This window comes from Diachasmimorpha longicaudata, chromosome 5 (assembly GCF_034640455.1).
Source record: "Diachasmimorpha longicaudata isolate KC_UGA_2023 chromosome 5, iyDiaLong2, whole genome shotgun sequence".
Taxonomy (NCBI): Eukaryota; Metazoa; Arthropoda; class Insecta; order Hymenoptera; family Braconidae; genus Diachasmimorpha; species Diachasmimorpha longicaudata.
In genome coordinates this window covers 9,140,783-9,168,448 of record NC_087229.1, presented here as the reverse complement: position 1 = coordinate 9,168,448, position 27,666 = coordinate 9,140,783, and the positions used below count along the sequence as shown (strand labels likewise).

The 27,666-nt window shown below is 40.3% G+C and overlaps 5 protein-coding genes across 6 annotated transcripts in view; 2 read left to right on the top strand and 3 right to left on the bottom strand.

The window, feature by feature from the left end:
• The window catches only part of LOC135163147 (neuroligin-4, X-linked-like), a 128,273-nt gene extending 124,158 nt beyond the window's left edge, over positions 1-4,115 (top strand). For both annotated transcript variants that reach the window (XM_064122373.1, XM_064122374.1), the window contains one exon: positions 113-4,115. In XM_064122373.1, coding sequence (XP_063978443.1) covers positions 113-685 — 573 coding nt within the window. In that variant the 3' untranslated portion in view covers positions 686-4,115. The remainder of the gene's footprint in view (positions 1-112) is intronic.
• Positions 4,116-4,540: 425 nt separating this feature from the next.
• LOC135163146 (chitin synthase chs-2-like) lies at positions 4,541-10,470 on the bottom strand. Its single transcript, XM_064122369.1, has 8 exons — positions 10,388-10,470; positions 9,921-10,024; positions 9,610-9,848; positions 8,861-9,163; positions 8,580-8,795; positions 8,191-8,511; positions 5,303-8,112; positions 4,541-5,229 (listed from the first exon to the last, which is right to left on the bottom strand). The coding sequence occupies exons 2-8, from the start codon at positions 10,019-10,021 to the stop codon at positions 4,747-4,749; spliced, it is 4,473 nt and encodes a 1,490-aa protein (XP_063978439.1). The 5' UTR covers positions 10,022-10,024; positions 10,388-10,470; the 3' UTR covers positions 4,541-4,746.
• Positions 10,471-10,691: 221 nt separating this feature from the next.
• Positions 10,692-12,961, bottom strand: LOC135162748 (tRNA-dihydrouridine(20) synthase [NAD(P)+]-like). The gene is made up of 4 exons (XM_064121543.1): positions 12,603-12,961; positions 11,961-12,422; positions 10,996-11,635; positions 10,692-10,905 (listed from the first exon to the last, which is right to left on the bottom strand). Exons 1-4 carry the CDS (start codon positions 12,772-12,774, stop codon positions 10,797-10,799), a joined length of 1,383 nt encoding a protein of 460 aa, XP_063977613.1. The 5' UTR covers positions 12,775-12,961; the 3' UTR covers positions 10,692-10,796.
• A 550-nt stretch (positions 12,962-13,511) lies between these two features.
• On the top strand, positions 13,512-24,464 carry LOC135162747 (mothers against decapentaplegic homolog 3). The gene is made up of 5 exons (XM_064121542.1): positions 13,512-13,985; positions 19,120-19,328; positions 19,706-20,132; positions 20,759-21,072; positions 21,392-24,464. Exons 1-5 carry the CDS (start codon positions 13,783-13,785, stop codon positions 21,658-21,660), a joined length of 1,422 nt encoding a protein of 473 aa, XP_063977612.1. The 5' UTR covers positions 13,512-13,782; the 3' UTR covers positions 21,661-24,464.
• A 525-nt stretch (positions 24,465-24,989) lies between these two features.
• Positions 24,990-27,074, bottom strand: LOC135162750 (uncharacterized). Its single transcript, XM_064121545.1, has 3 exons — positions 27,045-27,074; positions 25,757-25,843; positions 24,990-25,680 (listed from the first exon to the last, which is right to left on the bottom strand). The coding sequence occupies exons 1-3, from the start codon at positions 27,057-27,059 to the stop codon at positions 25,516-25,518; spliced, it is 267 nt and encodes an 88-aa protein (XP_063977615.1). The 5' UTR covers positions 27,060-27,074; the 3' UTR covers positions 24,990-25,515.
• Between the last annotated feature and the right edge of the window lie 592 nt (positions 27,075-27,666).

The window sequence follows — 27,666 nt, the reverse complement described above, 5'->3', positions numbered from 1 at the left end:
CTCCTAATTGAAACCTAATGAAAATTATCTGAGGATAATTTGACTAACAGAAGGGTTGACTGTATCGAGTAAGTAAAAATGTATGTCAAACCTAAAATAAAAATATTTTCAGGTGCCTCCGCGCTTCATCCAACGTCTCCCAACAACAGCCAAACCGACGACCCTCGAGCTGACAACCGAGCGCATTCACAACACAACAACAGCATCCCCAAGCGAACTTGCCTTCGAAGAGACAACGAGTCAGCCCGAGGATGGTTTTGCAGCCTACTCAACAGCCCTAAGCGTGACAATAGCCATCGGCTGTAGTCTTTTAATTCTAAACGTCTTGATATTCGCCGGTGTCTACTACCAGCGAGACAAGAATCAGCATCACTGCCCGAAGAAGCGCCAGGAGAATGGCCAAATGCCAAACAACATATGCGGCGAACTAGAGACCAAAACCGCTGAACGCCATCACATACAGCACATGCCACCGCCCGATTTCTCTGATCTCCAGAATACCACGTGTCTTGTGCCAATGCCACCACCACCGCCGAAAAATACAAAACCATCGAAACCGGCTCAAGGACAAAATTTGATAATGAGCCCGAATCAGCTGCAGCAGGAGAGCATGCAGATGACGACAGTGGGTACCCTCAAGAAAGGCCACAATCACCAACAAATCATGGAAGAGCTGAGAGTCTGACTCTAGGAAAACGGCTCCTAGGGCTGTGCTCGGATTCAAGTATCGTCTATGATTATGGAAGAGACCAGTGATTTAACAGCTAGTGGACATGTTTTTCTACTGCCATAAAGCAAATCAATTTATCCCACACGGCCTTCAAAATTCATTCGCAACTGCTAGTAAGGTAGATGGGAGAGAGATGAAGTGGTCTGAGGGACGTGAAAAAAATTTTTGAGACGTGAAGACACAGACATTTCGTCAGGGGCCTGGAACTACTTGATTTAGCTTTTCTTTTTGCATTAAAAAAAATACCTATCTAATATTTTCCATCAAATTTGCGCCAATATTTTATCAAAAAAAATCGTGCGATCATGTTCTTCAACAATTACTATTTTCTAATCATGAAACTACTTCATTGACTCAGGGATCCAATAAATAAGTTGGTAAAGTGCTTTCATAGATAAAAATTAATAGTTGTGGGAGGGAATACAATTTTAAAAGTGTATATAGACACAGGGGTTCCGTTTTCTCCTGAGGACGTTTGTTGAAACGTTAAGGACGTTAACGTTGACGGACACGAAGTATCCATAAAACGTCTTTTTACGGACGGAGTGATAAAAAAGCTTCCCCCTCTCGAGGGACCGCCAATCAGATATCAGAGAGCCAACCAATGGCGGGTGCCGACCACTGGTCTCAATGAGAGCCCAGTGATCTCATTGGAGACCCCACGAACCACTATAAGTGCGGAGACCACTTTGTAGCTCCCACATCTACCCTGCGATGGCAAATCCACGTGACTCTCAATTTATGAGTGAGGAGTTCAGTGAGGTTAATCTGATGGGGAGAGGGAAATAAGTCCTACCAGGAAGAAATAACGAAACATTCACCCGGTACATTCATATTCATGGGGATAATGCAACATCTAATGACATGGGAAAAAGGATGTTGTCACTCCACTATTCAAATATATTCAAAGTCAATGAATTATTCATATGATTGATCGGAAATCGATGGTATTTTTTTCATCTGAAAACAACCGGAGAAATTTTACAAATGAAATCCCACGAGAAGTGGATTAAATGTTAATTTTTTTCCTGGAAAAAAAAATTTACTCTACTTCTCATTAACCAGCAGACTGTACATCTCCATAATTAGTATTTTTTCATTGTAAATTTTCCCCCTGACTTTCTGATGAAACAACTTCCATCCAACTCCCACGTGGAAATTCACGTGATAATCCAGCTTATTTAATCCCACATCTCGGGCCATAAAAATTCATCATCTCATTATCCCTCCCCAAGAATTTACCCACGAATTTCATTCTGCCACGATTTTAGTGGAGCGTCTAATCTCGTAATAAACAATGTATAGTGATTATCAGGATGTGTAACAATTGTGTAAAAAAAAATTGAGATGGTGGCTCTGAACGTTCAATGATAATTAGGTTACGCGTGATGGGGAGTGAATGCAATAGGGGAGTGGTGAAATGAGATAAGAAACACTTTGGGGAAGAGGAAGCATCTCCGAAGACAGAAGATGCCACCGGAGGCGTCCGAATACCCCTTCATAAACAGTTATTAACGGATTCCAGGAGAAGCTACGAAACTTGACGGTGTGACGGAAGTCAACGGTCACAAAATGCCAAGGGGTGGCGAAAATACTTCGTTGAGGATAGGTTACATATTCAAAATGAGAAATTGGGATTCCCCGGAATATTTCGGAGTGGAATGAAGATGAGAGCATTTTCATGCAGAACTTTTCTTGTAGCTTTCGTTTAGTTATTTCAGCAATTCTTATGGCAATTGTTCTACAGGGAGCTTTAATTAATTCCTGTCGTTTTTTCAAATTATTCCGGATGTCTCTTCTTCTTTAATGAAAATTTTAATTTCAAGAATTTTGAGAGATTCGTTAGCGTGCAAATACCCCATATGATTTTTAAAAATGAAAAAATTATTTTCGTTGATTCAATCCAGCGACTGAAAAATAATTTGCGGGCTCAATGTCTTCTTTAGACGTAAATATCTGAATCGATGTCTGAATAATAGACAGGCGTAATGCGGTGTACCATTGAGGTATCGATAAATCAATAAATATGGTGACCGGAATCACCAATTCGTGCTGATGTACCTCGTTTCATCACATCTCTATCGAGTGAGTCTCGGTGATTATGCGTGTGTGAGAGATGATTCAATTGTCCTATTGATTTCCACCGGTGTACATAGATATAAGTAATCAAAGAATTGAATAAATCGTAAATTCTATGGAGAACAAAAACTCGAAGAACTTTCGCTCCGCGCAACAAGGGTGAAACACGATGCTTTGTACAGTTATACGATAAATCTAGACAGTTGTTGAACTTCGTGAAGAAGTGGAGAAAAATAGGAGATTCTGTTACGATTGAATTACCACTGTTGCGCAGGGGCTATTTATCGAGTTTTTCTGGGAAATTATTGAAGGGAGAGTGCAGTGAAATTTGGAATTTCCAGGGGCCAGTCCCCCAACATCTGAAAGAAAAGGAGAAATTATTTCCACAATCTTTTTTGAACAATTAAGTGCAATAAAAAGTTCATAAAAACATTTCTGTACGTCACACTCTGTCAACAGAAAAATTTTATTATTGACTCTTTTGTATTTTTAAGAATAAAAAAATAGGTCATGTGTGTCTTTAATTTTTCATCATAATTTTCCAAATTTCACCGTGTTCTCCCTTTGAACTGAGAAAGTGATCCGAGAGCGATGAGAGAAAGTTGGAGAGAGAAGCATACATATACAAATCGAGATTTGTGAGTATTGATTTCGACGTGTTGTTTATTTTTGAGGTGTTATACTTGAATTTTTCAATGTACGGAATTGTATATATGGTCTTTGTTGATAATTGAATTAAAATTTTAATAATGGAGCTCGGGAATTGAATGTAAATGTCAAACGATTGACAGAATCTTCGAAATCATCGTGGGACGATTCGAGCATGGCGAGGGAAATGGAATTTTCATTCAATTAAAACAGCCTGAAATAATTTAAACAATTTTTGTCATCATTCTTATCAGTATATTTCCCTGTAAAACTATTCGTGCTCAATTATCAATTGTGCTTTTGTTCCGAGTAAGTTCAGCAATGAAATGAAATTAGAAAAGCTCATGGAGCAAAAAATGGAGCGCCTCGATTGTGGAGAGAAAATTCGTTTGTATTTTCAGCACTACGTGCCAATGCTCAATGCAAAGAGAGGAATTAAATGCCCTGAACAAATGCAAATACTATTCTTACGTATACCCTGTTCATCGCCCACACGAGACTTGCATTAATGCACTCGACACTGCCAATGAAATTTCAATGAATGAAAAAGAATTGAAGGAAAAAACGTAGATTCAGAAGATAAATCGAGGCGACATTGCACTTCAATATTTTTTGTCATTCAATTGCAATGGGAAGGGGATGAATTCATTGGGCTTAGACAAATGACACGGCTTCATCGAAAAAAAAATGACGAACTCATCTCCTATTTTTCGGGAAGCCACACGTCCACTTGACTGTTTTAATTCAATTTTTAGATAATTATTGTACATAGAGAGAAATGGTAAATAAATTGAAAATTGGTATAAAGATTGAACTGAACGATTCGCTAATGAACTGAGAGTGCACTTGACTAACGAGCGATGAGAATGAACGGTTGAAATATGATTAGGAGAAAATATAAAATCCAGTGTAATATACATTTAAGATCGAGGGAGGTGTGTTTAGGAAATTCAGTGAGGCAATTTTAAATTTGTATATAATTGATATTACAATAAAGTACATGAATGATTATTATCAAAATAATTTGGTTTTATTCGTCCGTATTGCGCTTCCTGAAATATTCGAAGAACAAAAAATCATTCCAAGTTTCCGTTGACGGAAAATAACAAAAGGAAATCCATTTTCCGACCGATAATTCGTTTCAGGCCCTTCATGATTTTTCTTTTTATAATATCGGATATATTGGAGGAACCGAGGTAGTGACATGATTTGTAAAATGACAATGATTTTATTTGGCAACCCTAGTGATTACAATTTGCTACAGTCCTTTACTCACGAACATCGGAAACTCATCGTTTGCGCCGCAGCTGAATCGGTGAGGTACCATCGTCCGAGATGAACACCGGGTTGTCATAGGTATGAGGATGCACCGAGGCTGTCGTGTGGTTCTGAATTTGTCCTCTGGCACCCTCTGGATCTTGGTAGATTCCGGTGGAGTTGGTGGGCTGTAACTGGGATTTCCGTTGTGCAAATATTGTCCTGCGGTGTTCGAAGGTCTTGAGGACGTGCTCTGAGACACCCATGGACGTCAGCCTGTGATTTGTCGCTGGCTCCCGCAGAGTCTGTCGGAATACAGTGTCGAAATCAGCAGCTAAAGTTGTCTTGTTTTCTTTTGCTATCAGCGCATGAACTGTATTTCGTTTGTTGGGTTGAGCAACTGGCTGAGACCCGGGAGGTGTTACCGGATGTGCGTTATTTTCAGCCAGTCGTTGAAGAGCCTTGACTATTTCATTGGCTTTGCTCTGAAGAGGTCCCTCGTCAGAATCTTTCGCCTGTGAAGAATGAAGAGATTGGTCATCGTCAAAACATTATTGATGATTTAAATAACCATAAGGCTGTACTTACTCTGCAGCAACTCTTGACTTCCAAATGAGTGTTCGCAAGCATATGACAAAAGGTGTCGAACCGATGCACCAGCATCGCCAGGAACTGAACGAACAGAATGCCCACAAAGGCAATGATGAAGAGACATCCAATGGGCTCGAGTTTGAGATACCCTTTGGCGATATGGACAGTCTGCTCGACCTCTGTAAACGTCACATTATACGTCTTACCCAGTGGCCACTCCAGATGCAGAAGATCCTTATTCAATTGCATAACAAAAACAGCTACTACAAACAGTCCATTGATCATGAAGAACTTGAAGAGAAATCCGTCACGAAGATTTTTGAGCGATTCTGCTGTTTTGGCAATCTGTGTCTTATCCTCTTCAATGGGAGAAAGATATTTCTTGATGAGTCTACCCCAGAAGACTTCCTCTTCATGTGTTAAAAATTCAACTCGACCTTTACTCAGATCCTTATCGCGAATCCACTGAGGGGAAACCAAGAAAGTACCTGATTTATCTCCAATCCCCTCTTCCTCATGACCCGAATGTCCCTTCGTCATCTCAACGTCTTTCGGCTTCTCAAAGCCCGTCTTTATCTCTTTCTCAAAGTGGATTTTTTTCTCTTCGTGTCTTCGACTGAGAGGATTCGCATTCTCACCACACTCCAGGGAGTCCAACCGCGACCCGATGTGGCGCAACGACTGGCTGATGATCTCCAGCTTCTTGTCCGTCGGGGATTTGTCGTCATGGGTGCAGAGGATACACCTGAATAATCCGGCGAACGAGAAGTCAATCATTCCACTTTCTTTAGGCTCCTCCTTCGCATCCTTTTGAGGCTTCTTCGGGTCCGTCTCACCGTCATTTTCAGCAGCCACTGGTTTCGACTCTCTCGTTCCCCAGCTGACGTTATTTAAATTGAATAATGAGTAGATTATCAGCAGCATGTACATAGAGGGCACTGTTATATAGTAGATAATTCCACAAACAAGACACATCAGCTCCTGAGGATGTAGCAGCCCAGCGACTATCAACTGCACCGCAACAATGAGGAATAGAAGTGTTGAGGGTGCAACCCACCCGTCCTCCGTGATCTGTATCATAATTCCTACGAGAACAATCACCATTACGAGACCGTAGACAGCGGAGATGATGCCGGCCACCAAGAGTTGAATTTTCTCTTTACAGAAGAAACATACAACGACAAAAATAGTTATGGGTATGAGATTGTACGAGAAGCTTGTCCAGTTATCGATATTGAACGCAGCTACAAAGGCCCCCACCAGCATCAGGAATATGGTGCCTGGACCGAGAATTGTCGACCCCATGAGAATCCACTCGTAAATAACAAACGGCAACGAGAAGTTCTCGTTGAGTTTTCTAGTTTGATTCGAGGTGCTGAGAAGGTCAAGAATATTAGCAATTGTTGAGGGAATCCATCGTCTTCTCTGATTGAAGAACTCGTTGAAGGTCTCCGGGGCGTGAGTATAAGAGTCTGACGCAGCGCAGTACTCGACTCTCCCGCCAGCCTGGAGGATGAGGGTGCAGAGCCAGCGATCCTCCCCCTGATCATATTGAACGTAGTGCCTCGCCTCGGTGGACATCGTCGCGTACTTCCTCATAACATTGTCCTGCATGAGCGTTTGAGCGCGAAAGAGGGAGAACGCTCCCGGGCTGCAAAGCACGCTACCAATGATGTGTTCTGTGGATTTCTGAAGCCAGTGGCCTATCGCGTACTCGAACATCTGATACCAGACCATTGGGCCCGAGCCCATTGGATGGATTCTCCCGCAAGCTGCTCCGAGTTCCTTGTCACGTTTCATCAAGTGAAGAAGAACGATAAGTGCGCAGGGATCGAAGTCTATGTCGCCATCCAAGGTCAGGAGGAAGGTGTTCTCAGCCATCGCGGCCTTCCGCTCGACGGAGTAGGTCGGACGATCCATCAGCCGATAGCCGAGGAGATAGTACATGTACATCACCTGACTCCATCGCTTCCTATGTCGAATTTTGTTCTTGTCCTTCAGATGAACGATCAGCGGAGTCTTACCTGGTAACATCCACTCCAGCCGGCCACCATAAGGTGCGGGATACTTTGTCGGAGGTAACGCTAGGTATCCCAACTTCGTGACAGAAGTCTCCATCGCTGCGATAAATTCCTTCACATACCAATTCACTTCAGTGTCGTTCTCACTGTGATTACATTGGCCCGATTTACATCCGTGCCTGCACTGGAAGGCGTCGTCGAAGAAGACGTGGGTCTCCAGCTCGTAATAGTCATCCATCTGTACTTTGTACCGGCTCTGGGTGAATTTGGTGGCCGATCTGTACAGATCGAGCTTAATAACACTGTTGATGAACTTCATCATCTCGTCAGCGAGCTCATGCCACATTGTCGCACAGACATATATCTTGGTCACACGGTCATTCACCTTGGTATCTTCCAACTCCAGGGGCTCCTCGCGCCTTCTGCTGAGCATGAGGGACTGATCAATCATCAGGGAATCATAGAGAGAGATTATGAATAAACGAGTTGTCTTGGCGAGCCTCTCAGATTGAGGTGTCCAGATGTGCATTGTCACCCAGGCTTGGGAGAACAACCAGGGGATCCACAACCACTGCTCCCAGTGCTCCAGCACATCTGACACTGCCCCAATGTGTTCAAATGGCAATTTGAAAAATATATAATCGGGAAGGAAGTTGTGCAATGCACATACGTCTCCTTCTCGGACCACTGACAAGACGAAGATACATACTATTGTTGAAGGAACTGTGAGACTCACTGGAATAGCCAGACCGAACTTCTGCATCAGCGATCGACTAGCGCATGTGCCTAGAACAGAGGATCCGTTGATCATTTCCTATCAGTTCAATTCATTCAATTCATTGGTATGGGTTCGTCTATTGGTACCTGCGAAATAAGTGCCGAAGGACGTAATCACATGAATAAAAAATATGAGCAGAGGTACGGAAGAGCTAACGGAAAGATATTGTACTTGTTCCGTTGGGATGTCTGATTCTTCCGAAATCACATTGCTGGATATGCGGACGAGGTAGTTTCCACTCCCAGGAAAGGTGCTGTAAAACCTGTCCAAATCAATCCCTTTGACGTGGATGATGATCATAGAGGTCACGCAAAAGACCGCTATTCTACAGAAGGCTGTTGCCCCCTGAACAATACTTCGCGATAATTCCAGACGATCTTTCATGTTCGAGAGGATTCTGATCACACCTGGAAGTGGATTAGAACGTAGCAGAATTAGAAGCGCAAAATCCAGAGGAGTTTGACTGGTGACGTACCTATTCTACTCCTCGGGGATACAAAGTTGGGCCACCACCTGCACGAAGCAAAAATTAAAACTGTGGGTAACCACCATCTTGCTGTCTCGTCGATGCTCTCAACAATGGGGAGGAGGCAGATTCCGGTCAATTGAGCGAGGACAGCGATTATGTCTCCAACTATCATCCAGACGTGGAATCGACCTGAGCTGTCACTCTTCGTTCTTGATAGGAGCCCTGAGGAACATACATTCATTGTGATGCATCTCGTATAGTGGGCGATATGAACAGAAATCGGTTACCAAGAAGAGCCGGAATGAAGCAAGTACAGCTGGTGACAGCAGCTGCCAACAATGAATTCATCCCCGGTATGACGAGCAGAAAGAGTAGAGCCATTGCTGCTGCATGAAAACTCTCAGAAACGCTGGCGAACAAGAGGTCGAGATAAGATGGGATTTTCCGCTTCTTGAATAGAAGGTGAAAGGTCGTTGTCAGGAGGGTCAGGACCTCCGGGACTAAAAATGCCAGGATCACACACCAGTACCAGTAAATCCTACCATCTTCACTTATAGTAGCGGTTTTATCCACGGTCAGAGATCCTTGGGCTGCAAGTTGAAGTTGATCATTACAGAATCGGTGTAAAATTATTTTTGGTTCAATTATTTGATACGCGCAGAGTGATTTGATTTTCTTCGAAGACTCGTGTTTTGAGTATGTCTTGGAATCCAGAGATACTCATCAAGAATTAATTTGGAGATTGACTCCTCTGCGGATAATGAAGCATTCCATAAGTAGTTCTTGGCAGAACCGACAATGAAGCCAAAGATAAAATTTGATATCAGAAATAATCTTCAAAAATGAATTCATCGATTACTTTTGATTGAAAATATCCTTTTGATAAAAATTGAATTAGATTGATTCTGTAAATAAATATTCATGAAAAATCTGGTATCTATCTAGAATATAGTTCAAACCTACTCTTAAAATCCCCTTTCGTCAACCGTTTCAATCCATAAATGTAAACCATAGATATTGAATAATTGAACATTACGTGACTTATAATCGCAGTATTTGGACGATGCTTGGTCCCCAATTTGAGCTGCTGCGAGCAATATAGCCGCTTTAGCAAGTACTCCTCCCCCAAGCACAAGTGCAAATAAAATCAAGTATGTCACCACTTTGAGTGCCTTAATAGCATTCTGGTAGAAGCTCATATCAGCATTGGATCCAGTTTTCGTTTTCGGTGGATAGTGCCTGAAGAGATCCCAGCCCCACACCTCATCCTGAGGTCTGCAAAAATTTACCGGTCAACATCACATTTCCAGCCATAAAATTATTGATAACCATCCAATTAGATATTACTCAGAGATTTTCTTCTCGGTCTCATCTTCACTCGAATCAAAATCGTCCAGCGACTCCAGGTAACTCAGCCGTCGGCCACCATTATGGGCGTTAACGCTCATGTTCTAATAACAAGAAGCTTAAGGATATTCGAGTGGTATGGGCTATAGCAAATCCCTTCAGGAATTACAGAATAGACTAAAAATATTTTGCACACCGGTACAAAAGCAGTGCTCGCACAGTAAAATGGGCTCAGATGGTTTTATCGCACCATAGAGAATCCATGGGGATTGTTGCACGTGGTCCAACATTAGTCCAATGTTAAATTACATAAAAATAAACTAATTTCGACAATATTCTAGCCAGAAATCCTCGAAACAAACAATTCAACACTGAGAGATCCGAACAAGCAAGGGACTGAGGCATTTCCAGGAAAATAGATGTACTTGAAAAACATTAACTTAAAAGAAGTTCAAGAATAAGTTTACCAGAATGTCGAGGCTGAAATGATGAAACCATTCACTCGTTGTGTTGTTTCAAATCAAACTGATAGTATGGACGACATTGATACCCCTGGTGACCATACGATCACTATCATTGCTGATAGCGGCATAGATAAGCTTTTGAGAAATTCTATTGAGACGACTGATCATCCAATTATTTCGATTGAATCTTAGATAAAGCAAGAAGAATTATATCGTGAATCACTTGCGCCAATCGCTCGATGACACCACAGCCCTGAAGACAATGGTAAATATATTCCAGTGAGCTACAAAATAATAACGATAGAAGGAATCTGTCATAACATCAATAGGTTTATTTCGATAACTTCATAGATCAGAGCTACAATCTCATCGTCAATATGTACAATCGTGCGACAGATGGGAATTTCCAGGATCATCTCATCAAGTGCCCTTTCTCGATGAGACTCACCTCGTCGATGAGGCCGATAGACAGTAGAAAGACCAGAGCAGCGCCTTGCTCGGCCCACTTCTTGTTCTTCTCCCTGTAGAAAAGACCCTTCATTAATATTCAATTCGTCAAGTTTAAATAAATTATCACAGCAGGGAGTGCACAACTCCACGTGTTTTCTCACCAAAAAGTTGAGCTATATTTCTGTCCATCGACAGTGACGATCGATCGGAACAGCTTATCTTCGCTCCACGTATCATAAACAGGCAAATCCTTCTTTTTATTATCCCTGAGCCACTTTAACAGCCTCGTCTTGGGTAATTGAGTATCGCTGCTGTAGCCATTCCTGAGAAATGCACAACGCTTAAGCGTCACATCGTCGTCTCCGTCCTCGTGCTTACGCTTAAGACAGTTATCAGTATTATCGGTATCTCTAACGGGTTCAACTTCAAATCGGCCCTGAAGCCCCTTGCTTCGTAACTCCCTCGATTTTTCCCTGCAGTAGGCGTCCATGTCGAAAACAGCGCAGATCTGCTCGAGTGATTGGGCCGCTAGGAACTGCTTGCCCATGAGGCTCTCCTGAAGTTCCCTCAGAATGTTTTGAACGCAGTATTTGGTGTTGGAGGGGGAATTGTCAAAGTCGATGGCGTACTTGAGGTAGGACTTGATGACGTCCTCTATGGGGAGGAGGCCCTCTTTCCTGAAAATTGAGCAGTTCCACTCGGCGCTTCTCGCTATCATCACACTACTGCAACCGGTTTCCTTTTTGAACTTTCCGATATCTGAGTGCTTTTCAATCTCCTTCGAACCACCATTCGCTATTACTAGGAGGAGAAGAAAGGTTGTAAAACGTTTTCAAATGAGATCTGGAGAATAAAGATTGAAAGCTTCGACGAAAGAGTGGGTCAAGGATATTCAAGTACTCGGGCTATTTTCTGTATGCGAATAGAAGCTTTGTCTATCTGTCCATCAACAACTATCGAGCTTTTTTTCAAATTTTGAACAATTGTTTTCTCATTCAGATGTTCTTCTATTGTTTGAAAAATATTTTCAAAAATGATCGGGAATATTTATGTTTATATTTTAGTAAAATTATTCTGTACTTGAATATCATTGATAGAAAAGTATTTAAAAAATTCTCTATCATACCAGGAATAGGAAGGCGCTCGGAAATAGCTCGAATCATCTCATTCCGATTGGAATGCTGAGGCCTCTCCTTGACGGTACGTCCATGCACAGCAATTGCGGAAATCCCCGTCGAGACGAGTTCGTTACACAGTTCCATGGTCTTGTCGAGGTCCTCAAAGACCCGTATCTTGCAGCTGACTGGAATGGTTAGACCCTTAACAAGGGTCTCCAGGATCTCCTTGGCTTTGTCTACTTGCGTGAGCAGGGCAGCGCCCATTCCTCCCATCAGAGAGAAGCTCTTCGGACAGCCCATGTTGATATCAATACCAGCTACATCTTGTTCAACTAGTTGGGCGACCTTCAGGGCGCGGGTGGCGTCACTGGTGCCTAGTTGAAAGACCACCCGGGAGGACTCCCGACGGGTTGTCCGGAATATTATGGTACCATCCGTGCGGTCGATGTAGTCGACTGTTCCGAGGACATCTGCGAAATATAGGAGAAAAAGTAAAATGAGATGGATTTAATTATACAGTAAATTAATTAGTTCAATAATAAAAAAATTAAAGTGAATACAATTTAATTTGTAATATCTAAATTATCATTTGTACAGACAATCTCAACATTTGTAAAAATTCTATATTTGATAAAAAATCAGTAGCTCACCATTTTCCCGCCGTATTGACCTCAACATTTTGAAATCTATCAACTCCTCCGTATACACAATATCGGCGCCGTAGTCGAGGGCAAGTAGTCGCATGGGTAACGTTCCAACCCGCACCATCGGCGCCAAAATAACTTTGTTCCCGTAGCACAATCTCTCTCGTGACTCCGTCATGACAATGTGATAATCGTCAACCTCTTCTTCGATGATAATTCGAAAAACGGAATGAATAATCGAAACTGTTCACCAGGAGCCCGTCGAAGACACATGTCACAGTGTGTCAGCTGAGCTTCGGTGAAAATTCAGTCATCCACGGAATTTAGTTCCGAGAACTTCCGCAAATGCGTGCGCAGTCTCGCGATTCATTGCGGGCTATTCAAACGTCCCTGGACCTTGCGTTCATTGGGAAATTGATAATGATCTCGAAATAAGAATATTTCTTATGTTTTTATCACGAACTATTGCATAATTTATCATTCCTTTCCATTAAAAAAATTATATGCTAAAAGCCCCACTAATTATTATTATAACACTGAGAATATACTAATTATAATAATCACAGTGGTTCTGCCACAAAAACTATGCACCCTATCCACCCCCATTCATTCAATTTTGCATGAAAAAACGTCTATTCCTCATCAATCAATAGCACCCATAAAAAATCTTTCTCCCCCTTTTAGAACCACCGAAAACAATTCCGAAACCCGCTCCTAAGTATCTAAGACCTTCCCCTCGGAAACAAAACGCCCGAGAAACTGGAGGGAGTTGGAATAAAGCCCCGAACTCCTCACAAAAAACCTCATGAAAGAACTTTTTGAGAGCCCTTTCAAAAAAAAAGCTATAGAAGCCGTAGCCAACGGTTGTCGCGGCTGTTCCGAGGTCTCTCGAACGCTTCCGAGACACTCCGAGGTCTCAGCCTCGGGGTAAAATGGCGGCTTTGGCAAAGTTTTCGCCGACAGAGTGAAGTGATCTCCGTTGTATTTATATTTACCCACGTCCCCCTGCATCTAACTACAATAAATAGCCAAATAATCTATGGACAACTGTATTTGGGACAATTTGTGATAATTTTCGTGTGAAAAGTGGTGAAACATACTCAACATTGTAAACAAGAGCGAAATTGGCAAGTTAGTGGTGTCATTGGTAATAAGGGCGGCCCGATGCACGTTTCAACGATTCCAAATGATGACTTCGATGCTGCCCAGCTTTAATCCGCCAATAGTTAAGCGGCTGCTGGGCTGGAAGAAGGCCGAGGGCGAGGACAAATGGAGTGAAAAAGCGGTTAAGAGTCTTGTCAAGAAGCTGAAGAAGTCGACCGGCCTCGAGGAATTGGAGAAGGCCATCACTACACAGAGCTGCAACACCAAGTGCATTACAATACCAAGGTAACGGATTCAATCGCCAGTCCCTCGAGAAGGGCTGAGTAAATTTTCATGATTTTTTGTCAACTTCAGGCTCTTTTTTCAAGGTTGAAAATGAGCCTTGACGTGTCAAAATCGCATCGTTGGTTTTCAGATATTTCAAGTTTGAGGGCAGAAATTTCGTGGAGCAAAATTTTCTCCCCAATTTCGCGAATTAACTTTGATCCTGAATAATTCTAAATTGGCAGAGTGAATTCCATTTCCTTTTTTCTGCATTTGAAGGCCTCTTATCAATCTTTTCAATGAGACGTGACTAGGCCCAATCGAATCATTCGGTTGGGTGATATTCACGATTGAAAAGAATTGGTTTTGCTTCACTCGTTTCGTCAGACAGATAGTGTCATCATGTCATCATGGGGTCGTTAACATCGGGCCTTTGATATCGGGGAAGTTATCCGGGGGGTGAGAACACATCACTGGTCGATGTCATTGCTTCATCAAGGATATCATCGATATCTACGTAACACATGCCAATTTTTGGCTCTGGCTTTTATTGGGTTTTGTTGAGTGTTGTTGATTTATCGATTGCACCAAGCAAAAGAAGAGGGGGATTTTCGAGGAATAACATTTGGATGGGTTTCATGCAGAATCTCTTTGTTGGGGAATGGGGGAGATGAGGTATATGGTGGGGTACATGCGCAGATGACGGCGGCGCGCAACCGAGGAACACTTGCCAAACTTCGATTAGAGATGATCATGAGTGTTGGGGGATGGGTTCTGACGTGATCAAGGGGGATGGTCGGGCAGGGGAGAGCCTGGGAGTGGGTTTGTTTGGGTTCATGTTGGGGAGGTCAAGGGATGAATAATGATGGAGTCATTTTATCGGCAATTTGGGAAATTTGTCTAAAACATTATGAGAATTCCTTCCAATACAAATCATGTGATAATAATTTTGAAATAGACTTTCCTCTGATTGTTTTGCATGTCGTGGGTGATTCATTGGTTATTTAATTTTAATTGCGGCATCTCACGTCCACAATTTGACATTTCAAGCAACTGATGTGAAAAAAGCTCTCAAAACTGAATAAAAAATCGCGGAAATTCTTCTGGCTCATCTCGAATCATTCACAATCTGCACACTGTTCATTGTATAAAGTATGTGAGCTAAAATTCCCCAGTTAACCGTACAGAATCTGAGGATTGCAAGCATCGGTAATGACACGTACAAACCATAGTATTAAATCTGGTTTGAGGGGAATACATGGAAGAGGTAGGCATTCGCGTCAGTTGCGAATAAAAAACAACAAAAAAAATAATACAACTCGACGATGCGATAATGATGGCTTTTAGATTTTATGGCCGTTGAAAATACGTCTGAAAAATATCGAGTGACTCCTGGATATTTTGCATTTAAATTTGACCGGATTTATCAAGTCTCTCCAATGAATTTATCGTCCACAGATTATTTACATTATTAAATGTTATTATTCTTACATCGTCCATGTCCTGGACATTCCGTCTGCACTCGTCTCCGGCCGTTTTAACGGTTAACTTGAATTTCTTGCGCATGTTGCATAGCAGTGAAACAACAGGAGTTGTCCAGTCAGACTGGTAGAGAACATCCCATTATTGTGCTTTGGAGAAATATGTGGGGTAACTGGCAGAGATTTGATGATGTGGTAAAGCAAAAAAGTAATTTCATTTGGAGGTAGATCAGGTCCTTGGAAAAATCTCCCGATTTAGAGGAAATGAAAAAAAAATCTTCAACCCCTTTTCATAGCTTAACTAGAGGCGTAAATGTGTCATATCACTCATCTATGACATTCACAAAACAGCGAGGAAAATAAATTAAAAAGTAATAAAGGTTGTGAAATTTTTATCAACCCCGTTTCGCTTTTTAAGTAAAAGTTGTTTCAGAATGTTTCTAAATCGAAAGGATCTCACTCCATTTTTTTTCTCTTTTCCTTCTCAAAAATGAATTTCCCTTGAAAATATTTAATTAAAAATCTTTTCAGATTTCAAAAGATCCTGTAACAACTTTTAAAGTCTCTTCAAATGCAAAATTTCTCAATCTCCACGTGAACACATAATGATTTTAACACAACACGAGGAATGAAATAGTTCCGGTTGAGATAAAGATAACGACGCATCAGGACAACCGAGGGATGACCTACCTCAACGAGTCACGCGTACAAACTCAAGTCCCGATTGATGGAATTTCCAGGGTGACGATAACTGCTCGTTTGAAAGCTCCTCGTTAATTTCATCATAAATAAATATATCATTTGAATTTCTCCAATGTGCTCACGATCACGAGGTGTTTCTTCAATGTTTCTCTTCTGTTACTCGTCTAATAGATTTGAATGTTGAATAAAGTTCTTCAGCGGCTTCTCTCACAAGTGAATGGGGCCACAGATCAGCACTCGTCGTCTCTAGTGATAAAAAAATTGAGAAATAATAATTTGAGAGTGCTCAGACGACCTCGATCAACGTCGCAATTCTGGCCCACCGCCGCTATCTCTCGTAGATTTTGCGTCTTGCGGAATAAAATCAGTTTGGTCGGGAGAAATGATATTACGTGGTTTCGGCAGGGTGAACAGGTCAATTGTTGGACGATTAAGAGGTTTCGTGTGTGGACACGTGGGAGCCGTAAAACGGAAGGGAACTTCTATTGTTACCGAGCACTGAGTCAATCGGCGAAATTTTCTAATTTTTAATTAAATCATCAATGCGAGTCGCGTTTGTAAACCTGTCGTGTGTTTTCCCGCAGGTCCATGGTCCAACCCGTACCTTTCCCATTATGTTCACTCTTATTCGAATCACGCGCTTGCGCGTGAAGGGGTAATTGCCCCGAAACTGATAATTTTCCGAATGATTTGTTTCAATAAATTATTTTATAGAGTCTCAATAAAATCGTAAAGTCATATTTGAGCAAACGTCTAGACGCCGTCTAGAAAATTCATTTTCGAGCTTATGAAATTATAATGGATCGATCGAACGCGTGAAGTAGAAACCTCAAATTTGACCGGTCACCGTGATTTTATTCTGATGCAAAAATTGTCAGAAATATCCCGACCTAATAATCCATAATTTCATATGTCATGCAAGAGTTTCATTTCCCAGCAGACAGTAATCGATTATGTTCTGTCTCGGTACGCACCTCTTCCCGGCAATAACGATTAATTGATACACTGTACAGAATATGTGCATGTGTGGCATTTGCATGCACATGGACTGAGAGTTTATGGATGCATTCATATGGTATTTAGGAATTTTTTTCATTTCGCCGTCTGTTTCAATATTCTCTGTGCAATTTTCGAGGTGTTGGGTGGAAATAGCATTCGAGTTGTACCGAGAAAGCGCGTGTAACGGCGCCCGTTACAGTATCCTCTCGCCCTCCTCTCGTCTCTGGAGGCCCTTGTACCCCCGGAGCTACTGAACGTGCCTGGGACACGGGTTTGGGTTCTCGTATTTATCGAGCACGAGATAACTGACCTACCGCGATTTTTAAACCGGTTTTTGTACATCCGATGGTCGTAGTGATCACAAAGGTTGTGGAAAGATTAATTGAGGGTTTTTCTTTTGTCAATTTATGAATTTATAAGTGGTGCACTTCTAATGAATGACGGTGATAATGACATTCAGCTACGTTGAAACCAAACAGAATTGCTTGATAAGAAATTTTAATCTTTGGAGAGGAATTGAATGTCAGTAGAATTATAGGGCACTTTGGAAAAATTCCTGAAGAAGAGGTCAGAATTACTAGAATTTTCAAAATAAATCGTTATATCATTCTCTTCCTTCCAACTTTTCTCAACTCAGCAATCTTCGGGCAATTCCAAAGTAATAATAAAATTATCGGAAATTTCACAATCATCAACTCGACCTTATCAATCCTCTCTCCCCACCCTTTCTGAAACACCCGCGTTTTCCTCAAAAAACTAAGATCGCAATAGAAAAAAAAACCTCCGCAGAGGTATTACATAACAGATATCGCATACTATCATGCGATTGCAATTGAAAGAGTATAACTCGTCTGGTTTAGCCTATGGTTTCACTCATTGTGGTACCGACTGCTCGATGTACACGGATAGACTCTAGTCCTCGTGAATTAATGGAAACGTTATATCAGTGGTTAACAACATGGAATTGAGGAAATCGAACCACAGTGCTACCCATACCGAGTAACAATTTCCTCGAGTCTTGTGTCTCGATTACAAAGTGACTGTGGATTCTCCTTGATAGTTTTTTCTCTATTTTTTTATTCAGGAGTGAGAGAACTCTGGACTGAGAAGACTCTCACTTTTATTCATTTCAATTCTCCGGCCTGTGCTCGTACAATGTTGTGAAAGAAATCTGTTGATGGATCATTAGGGCTGAATTGCAGTGGTGTGATACATCAATTGATTGTTGTGGGGGAATAAGAAAATAGTTTTTGATGAGGTGTGAGTCATCTTGGTGGGGAATAAATAATAATATCCCGTTGACGACAGTAAGTGGAGATTATTGTGATTCGAGAGTGGAATATTGAATGTGGGAAGAGTTGCGCTTTTTGAGTTGCGAATGGCCCTTGTGGCAGGAGAAATGCGGGAAAACTATGTGGGGAATTCCGCGGCCTGCGTCAAAAATTCTCTGAATTTTTTAAAGACAGCCAGTAGCGAAGAAGTGGAGAGATCTTTTCGATTTAAAATGTTAATTTGTGCAATGTTCAGTGTTCTTAAAAATCATTAATTCTCAAGGAAGGTGTGGGATTTTTTTACGAGAAAATGGTTTTTGATGACTCAATAAAAGTCTAAAAACAGAACCTATTGGTTTCCTTTTAGAAATCGTTCAAATATCTTCAAAACATGTTTCATCAGATTTTTAGATTTCTGTGAGAAATCCAGAGGATTATTCAACCCTTGACATGAGGTTCAGCAAATGTCTGTTCATCTCCAGATTTCCACTACTTTCTCTTTCTACTTTTTTACTAGAACTCTTCATTTCCCTCGCCACATTTCGATAAAAACCTTCAGGAACAAAAATCTCATGTCAGCGAAAACTCAATCGCGATAAACATCGCTCATTCGTTGATAAACACGAGTTCCTCCGAGATAAGCGGAGGAAGTCGAATATTTGCTGGAGCTAGAAGGGCTAATGCTCGATATATTTCTTTCAGGCCTAGTCCCGGTGGTGTTGGTGACAACGGTGTGCAGGGTGTGAGGGGCAAGGGATTGCCCCACGTTATTTACTGCCGTCTCTGGCGCTGGCCAGATCTGCAGTCTCACCACGAGCTGCGGGCTATCGAGCACTGCGAGTACTCGTTCACACAAAAGAGAGACGAGGTCTGCGTTAATCCTTATCATTATCAGAGAATTCAAACACCAGGTGAGGAAATGGAAAAATTGATTTAATAAGGGATCACTTCTCTCAGAATATTGTTACCTGCCGTAATTTTCGAGAATCTCATGAAAATGGGAGAATAATTACCAAAAATGACTCTCCGTCAGTATTCCCAACAAAAAAAATCATCACATTGCTCTTCCTCTTCGCGAAGAAACCTTGAACATCGGTTTTTCCAAGAGAATCCGCAACGAAGTCAGGTCCTTCCCAGATTACTCTTTTTCGTAAAAATATTCCCAAATACACCCTCAACATGTAAAAAAACTCGAATCTTACCAGTATTACCCCACATTGTACTTGTCACAAAGAATAAATAAAACCTGTTGATTAATCCTTCACGTCTTGATAATATTTTCCTCAAGTATTGCCGGCGATTCTCGTGCCCCGTCACAATTTATCGGGTGACGAGTCAGTTCTTTACAATACATCGTTGGAGGAGTTGAGTGTCAGTGTACCAGAGAACACCAGTTTCCACGCAACGCTGAATCACCGCCACAATAATCAGCAGAGTATATCACAATCACCTCAGCAACAGCAGCCAAATAATCCTTATCAGGGTATGCAGAGTATGCAAGCAACGAGTCCAGCCAGTGTAGGGAGTCTGGGCAGTGTCCAGGGCTCACCCCATCCAGCACCAGGCTCCATGGATCCACCAGCTGATACACCACCACCTGGTTACATCAGTGAGGATGGAGACAATATGGATCATAATGATAATATGTCGTTATCACGATTGTCACCTAGTCCTGTTGATGCTCAACCAGTTATGTACTGCGAACCTGCTTTCTGGTGAGCTTTCAGTGATATTTTTTAATGATTGTTGTCAACACATTGATGAAATTCTTTTTATCATCGATCTAACGAATAATTAGTGATATATATGTATGTATATCATGTATGTATGCTACAGTATGTATCAGTTCGATTAACAGCTCTCACTTTTTAGTTGCTTCTCAGACTGTCTCTCAGCTCTCACGCTCCTCGCATAGTAAAACAAAATAATGATTCATAAAGTGGGAAATAATTATTTTGATGAGGTCGATGGATAGTGTAGCTTTAATAACACAATTTCACAATCAATTGTTGGAGAACGTATCGAAAATTAAGTTGAGAAGTTAATCCATTTTCTTTGATCATTGTGTTGATTAAATCTCGACGTCTAATGAGCGGTTGTCATGCATGTGGTCTCATCGGGTACAAAGTGGACGATTCAATCCGAATGAGTCAGTAGATGTTTCGTAAGATCAAGGAAAGATCGGAAAAGTTTTGCTAGGTTTTGTTTGTATACATTTCTATATGAGATTTACCTATTTTTCTCTAGGTAAAAAATTTTCAACATTTTTCTTGGGATGTACTTAATTATTAGTTTTTCACTGAAAGTGCATGTTGAATTAATATATCTGAGTGATTTTCAGGTGTTCCATAAGTTATTACGAACTGAACACGAGGGTGGGCGAGACATTTCACGCCTCCCAGCCAAGCATAACGGTGGATGGTTTTACGGATCCAAGTAATTCCGAGCGCTTTTGTCTCGGCTTACTGTCAAACGTTAATCGAAACACCGTGGTAGAGCAGACAAGACGGCACATCGGTAAAGGTGTTAGACTGTACTACATTGGTGGTGAAGTTTTTGCCGAGTGTCAGTCAGACTCCAGCATCTTCGTACAGAGTCCAAACTGTAATCAGCGTTACGGTTGGCATCCCGCTACTGTTTGTAAAATACCACCAGGTGAGTTAATAGAGTGTTTCAGGTAATTGCCTGTTCAGGTAAGAACTCGATGGGGTATATAAAAACAATTGGGATATTGAAGTGAGAAAATGGCGAGGCTTTGTTGATTCAGTAATTACCAGCAAATTATCCCAGAGATGATTGCAGGAAAAATTTGATAATTTTTCTTGGAAGTTTGAAGATTTTCAACTTCATTTTTCATTATTTTGATACGATCAATTCTGATAAGTAACAATCTGAATGGGTAAACTATAAGATATATTCAATCATTATATATGACAAAGAGAAATATTTGCTTCAATGAAAAATGTCTCCCTAGGCTGCAATCTCAAGATCTTCAACAACCAAGAGTTTGCTGCCCTCCTCTCCCAGTCAGTCTCCCAGGGTTTCGAAGCTGTCTACCAGCTCACCAGAATGTGCACCATCAGGATGAGCTTTGTGAAGGGCTGGGGTGCTGAGTACCGCCGTCAGACAGTCACCTCAACTCCCTGTTGGATCGAGTTGCATTTAAATGGTCCCCTCCAGTGGCTCGATCGTGTCCTCACGCAAATGGGCTCACCACGTCTCCCCTGCTCCTCAATGTCCTAATCGGGAAAAAATAATTCAACTTCCCAGTCCCAAAAGAGAAGATAATGCGAATGAAAGTCAGCATTTTCGAATGCATGGAGCCACACGACGAGTGGTTCGCAATTATCCAAAAAAAAAAAATTAATAATCTCAGTTTTTCTCACAATGTGCAGCAGAGAATTTTCATTTTCCACCGGAAACATGAGAAAAGCAAGACATTTATGTACATAAAACACATCAAACTCATATATGCTTATGTATATATGTTCAACACTGGGACGATTCATGGATGAAACTCAGTCTTTTACATATTTTTATCGACGAGACGTATCATATACGCCCGAATTAACAGAACAGGTGCATAAAGGATTATTTAATCTACTTGTGAGGAGTCTTGAGTTCTCACATGTTTTATTATACATATAATATATGTGTGTGTCACCCAGGAAAATACTACATTCAGAACCTCTGTGTATTCAGTATAGTCGATGGGTAATGTTAATCAATGTAGGATCGTTTTTTTTATTGAGGAAATGAGACTCGTTACAGTGATTCGTGTAAATACAGCTCACTTTTTTAATTTTCTGACAATTGGGGTTTTGCATGCGAATTTTTTGGCATTGGATGGGAAAGTCGAATGAAAAATATCAGATACGTATTTTTTTTCAAATAAGAATATAAATATCGAATGTTTTTCATGACATTCTTGTTTTTTGATCAGGTTCTTTCATTTAACAAATCGTGCAGGAGCCCAATTGCATGTCGATGGGGCGAGGACGATGGAGATATTTGGGCAGAGGATTTTTCATGAGAAAGATTTTAGGAGAGAAGTGATAAGTCTGCTCTGCTTGATGGAATTGGGAAGTTTATACGTATTGATGGTGTCTTGTTCTTACAGGGGCTTTTTAGTGGGGTTTGGGAGGAGCTCGGTGACGTAGAGATGGGGCAGGAGTTTTTTGGGGAATATTTGGGGGCAAAGGGAGATTCTGAGATTTTTTGAGGGAGTAAATGCTGTACAGTACATGGAATCCACTGTTTCGGTTGTTGTGTGATTGAAGAGGATGCGAAAAATATCTTGATCGAGAGTATTCACTTCGAAAGATAAACAAATATTCTCCATCGAGATGATTTTTCCCTGTAATTTAATCCATTGTAGAAGGACGAACAAGAGAATAGTGAAAACTCAGAGGTAATCAGTGTCTCAATGGAATTTCATTGTTCTAGTATCTCTGAATAAACTGAGATGATCATGTGAAGCGATATCAAACCTTTACGATAAGCGATAATTTGTTACTGGAGGGAACATTTTCTCGCGCCCTCACAAGACGCAGAATTAATTGAGAGAATAGAGAACATGAGAAAGTGAGAGAGTTCTGTATACAGTGTGCGAAAAAAAATTATATTTTATTATATTTCTAAATTCACGTCGACGAGGAGCTTTTATAATTTTGTTGAAGAGGTGATACGATTATTATGCGGGAAAAATTATATGAGTCGAGCTTTGGATTTTATTGATGGGTTTGAGAGTTTTTTTCTTCTTTTATAGTGAAAATTGAGTAATAAATTGAATTATTAAAAAATATGAAAATCAGGGGGGCCAATCGCGGATTTTTAAATTATTCAAAGATTTTTTTTCATGTAATTGTCATTCATCCTCATTCATGTATATTAAAATCGACAGCTTTCAGACTTTTTGTACAATTTTTAAAATTCAGTTGTTATGTTTTATCTTTTCGCTACTGATTCCTCAAGATTTTTTCATTTCATTTTTAATTATTCTAGATCCATATACTATGAAGAAAGATTTTTCTTATTTATCGACAAATGAAAATACAAAAATTGCGCAATTCGTTTTTTCCAACACTGAAAATAATGTTTTTGTTTTTAAATTTTTAATCAGGGACTTTGAATTAATTTATTGGATGTTCATAGCTGTCACTCCCTACCAATTGATTCTGACGACGAAAGAAGTGCGAAATAGTGATAAGAGATTTTATCGACGAATTATCATGATGTTAAATGTTAGAAAATTACCTTGCTGGTCACACGGTGTTCTTTCCACGAGGAAGAGAGTCTTGCGTGTTTTTTTTCTCATCAATTTATTATTAGTTTGATTAAGCATTGAAACTATCGAGTGATGAGTTTGATCGATTTATTGATTAATTACGTTGAATTCTTTTGTAATCGACAAGTAGCTCGAATTAAGAGAACAACAAACACTTGACAGACGTTAACAATGCCATGCTGTGATAGCCACGTACTGCTTCGACGAAGATTTTTCTCGATAATTGTTGACAGATTCGAATGCTTCCGTGAATAAATGAAGGGTACTTACAGTGGAGAAGTGATAAGACTGTTCAGACTCACATATCACGTCTGAATAAGACATTAATTACCTCCTTTAGCTGTGAATCCGGAGGAAAATGTGAAGACCTACAACAACAAAGTTCTAAAGATATTTTTCTCTGAATCTATTTGTCGCAAAGATATTAGCGTATTAATATTGATTGAGTCAAATTCGGGTTTAATTTGCAATAATCTCATTAGCAAGTGCATTTAGAGAAAAATGTCGAGAGGCTTTATCACCTAAATACACTGGTTTCAGAGACATTTGCGAAATAAAGCCCCCAATCCTATTTTCTATACGAAATCCCCCAAGTTGAACTGTTTCACCTTTTCTCCACTGTATTAATCCACCATGCTTCAAGTACTTGCCAAAACTTCGTTGAAGTAGGGCAACATTTTCAAACATAACAAGAAGAATGAAGATATATCCATAAATATGTAAACCTTATATATAAATACATAAAAACAAAATATTGCAATTGTTACGATCTCTCCTTGATCTTACGAAACATCCACTGATTCATTCAGATTGAATCATCCACTTTGTACTCGATGAGACCATGTGTATTGCAAGTGCTCATTACATGTCAAGATTTAATTAAACCAATGATCGAAAAAAAAATTGATCAATTTTTAAAAATTAAGTTTCGATATATTTATCCACAAGTGATTGGGAAATTGTGTAACTAATGCGACACTATCCATCCACCTCATCAAAAATCATTATTTCTTATTCTATAAATAATCATTTTGTTTTGCTATGCGAAAGGTGTGAGAGCTGTGAGACAAATAGTCTGAGAAATAATTGAAAAGTGAGAGGAGAGCTACTAATCGAACAGATACGAAGGGAATCATGCGTGTGAGACTGTACTATAGTTACAAAATAAATGTATACGTTAAATAATCATCTTTCCCTTGGCATTATTAGCAAACAATTACAACTACCCCTGACAGGACGAGGAACTTGGTGGGTATGATTAATAAATAATGGAGAAAACCAAAAATGAAATTTATCCGTGTATATCTGCATGATGATGAAGACTTACGCTCTACCATAAAATATAATAACTATTTGATTAGAATTTGTTTTTCACGTTCAGTACAATATTATCATCATTTTGCCACTGTTGACGACTGCACGACGTTCTCTCTAGCCTCTTCAAGTCGTAGATAACGAGATAAATCATTCCCATGGGATGATTCCACTTTAATTTCAAAAATTAATAACTCACATTTGAATCAAATCGTCAGCGATATCGTGAATCACAACGAAAAATTTGACAAATAAAATTCCTACTATTGGAGACGATTCCTGGAACCTCTGAGCTCAACTCAAGAATATTCTTCAGTGTCCACGTGATTTTGGTGTAACTATCCCGCGACACGCGTCAAGTGCTGGTTTTGAATGATGAGTACAAATTGTGTTGATGGTAATGGAGATATTATGATTTCCACACGTGCTGGGGTCCTTGAATTCAGTGTGGCATCAACCGAAGATATTTCGGCACTTGTAACGCTCCATCTTCGGGGTTAGAACGAGGAAGTACGACGTACTTTGGTCTGAGGCACTTGGGATGACAGCATCTGCTTCAGGGAGAACATGCTCATGGAGAGGCCAACTGTAGCGAGCACCACTGCAGAACGAGCTGTACCGCGATCACCGATGCTTTTACGGTACACTTGAGCACTTCCACTCTGAAAGGTAATCAAGAAATATTAATTATGTTTCGGTGTCATTAGTCAATAATTTATCACAAACTCCAAAATTCACCTGATTTAACGAGAGCTTAAGAGCATAATTAGCAGTGCGAGTAAGATACATCTCGTTGTACCGAAGCTGTTGTGTTCGGTCTGTATCCTGCAAAAAAAACATGGATTAACTGTCGATTTATCGCGAATCAGTGTCAAATAAAAAAACACCGGGGCCCTAGCGACCGCTGCATCATTCTCACTGATAACGACTCAATCGAGTGTGCTTTCTCAATGAACTCATTAGATAATTAAATGTTAACAAACGCAATTCTGCTATCCCACGATTCTAATTCTAGCAGCACTTTTCCGTTCCGTGGCAGATTGCCACAGTTCACGTACGAATAACAGAAACCACCAAATCAATCCCTTCGTCAGATGATTAGCGCATTAATTAAAAATATGATCGAATGGTAATTTTTCGGAAATATCAGAATGTCGGCAATAAAAGCGGCATCTGAATAAATTAAAATTCATCAGTTTAACGTTTGGAAACGCAGTTATTTCGTTCCAACGATATAGAAAAATTAACATCACGAGTGTGCGATTGCAAAACTAGTGGCGCCGGATATTTTTACATTGATTATGTTTTTTTTAGTTTCATAATTTTGACTCGCAGCTTTCTATGCTCACATTGCATAGAAAAACAGAATATCATCAAGAGAATTCTATTCAGCGGCTAAGAAAGTGAAATGTATATAATTTTTCAAAGAATCTTTTCTATTTGTGGCGCATAAATAAAATGAGATTTAATAATTAAACAGTAAATGTGTCATGAATAGAGAAATGATATATTTGTAAAATTGAAGAGCTATGAGAGATCTTCATCATGACTTTGAGAGTCTATTTTTGGAGTGGAGCAATACACCCACAACAAAATGATCAAAACAATAACAATTCGTGGAGGGAACGTATCAATTTACTAATTAACGTAGTTGATTCTGGTAAAGTATCATTTTCAAACAACCTTGTTTTCGTCTAAATGATATTCTTCCTCTTGAAAAAAATTCTCAGTTGAACAACCATACTCGTGTGCTTAAAAATAAATCAACGTGCATAAAGAAAAATGTCAGACCGAGAGGAGAAAGTGCTTTCACTGGAAGTTCATTAAAGATGTTTGCAGAATAATAATTAATTCACAACGACATGAACAAATCGACAAATTATAGAAAATAGTTCTGAAATCTCAAATCTTCGAGTAATTTTCATAACTTCATGACTTAATACTCAGAGTAGAGGAGTAAATTCACGATTTCGGACACCCTCAACAGAATAATCAAAACAATAACAAGACGAGGGACAACTATTACCCCTTTCCTGGTCATCCGCCGAAATATGTTAATTCACAAATTAATTTACGTGATTCCATCGAGTTATCTCCTCTAGCTATTTTCCTCACGCAAGTCGGGAGTGGTGAAAATGTGACTGACAACCTAACCTCGACTACTCTCACCAAAAACAAAATTGTTTTTGTTGTAAAAAAAACCAGGCAACATCAATGAAGAAAGTTGCAGTGCAGAAGAAAAAAGTGCTTTCACTAGTAATTTATTGAAGACATTTGCTCACGAGTCCTGGAGCAATTTTCACAAATAAAAATCAGATCTTTGCTCGCGTCAGCTGCACTTGGAGATCGTTCACCGAGATTTTTTGGGAACAACGGGGGTATTTGCGTGGTGACGAGCTTTACAGTGACCGGGAGGGATTGAATTATGTAAAGATATTGAATGCAGGGGCATCCACTGACCTTTATCGCGTGAAACCTGCCGGACGAAGAGACCGCGAGTTGCGATGGAACTGTAGCCAACTGATGTTTCCCTTCCTTTCATGAGTACTTCAGTGATTATCGCTGAGGCGACACTATCGCAATTAATTTACCATTTATGCCATGGTCAATTAAATTTCTATTTTTTCTCATGAGTGATGATAACATAG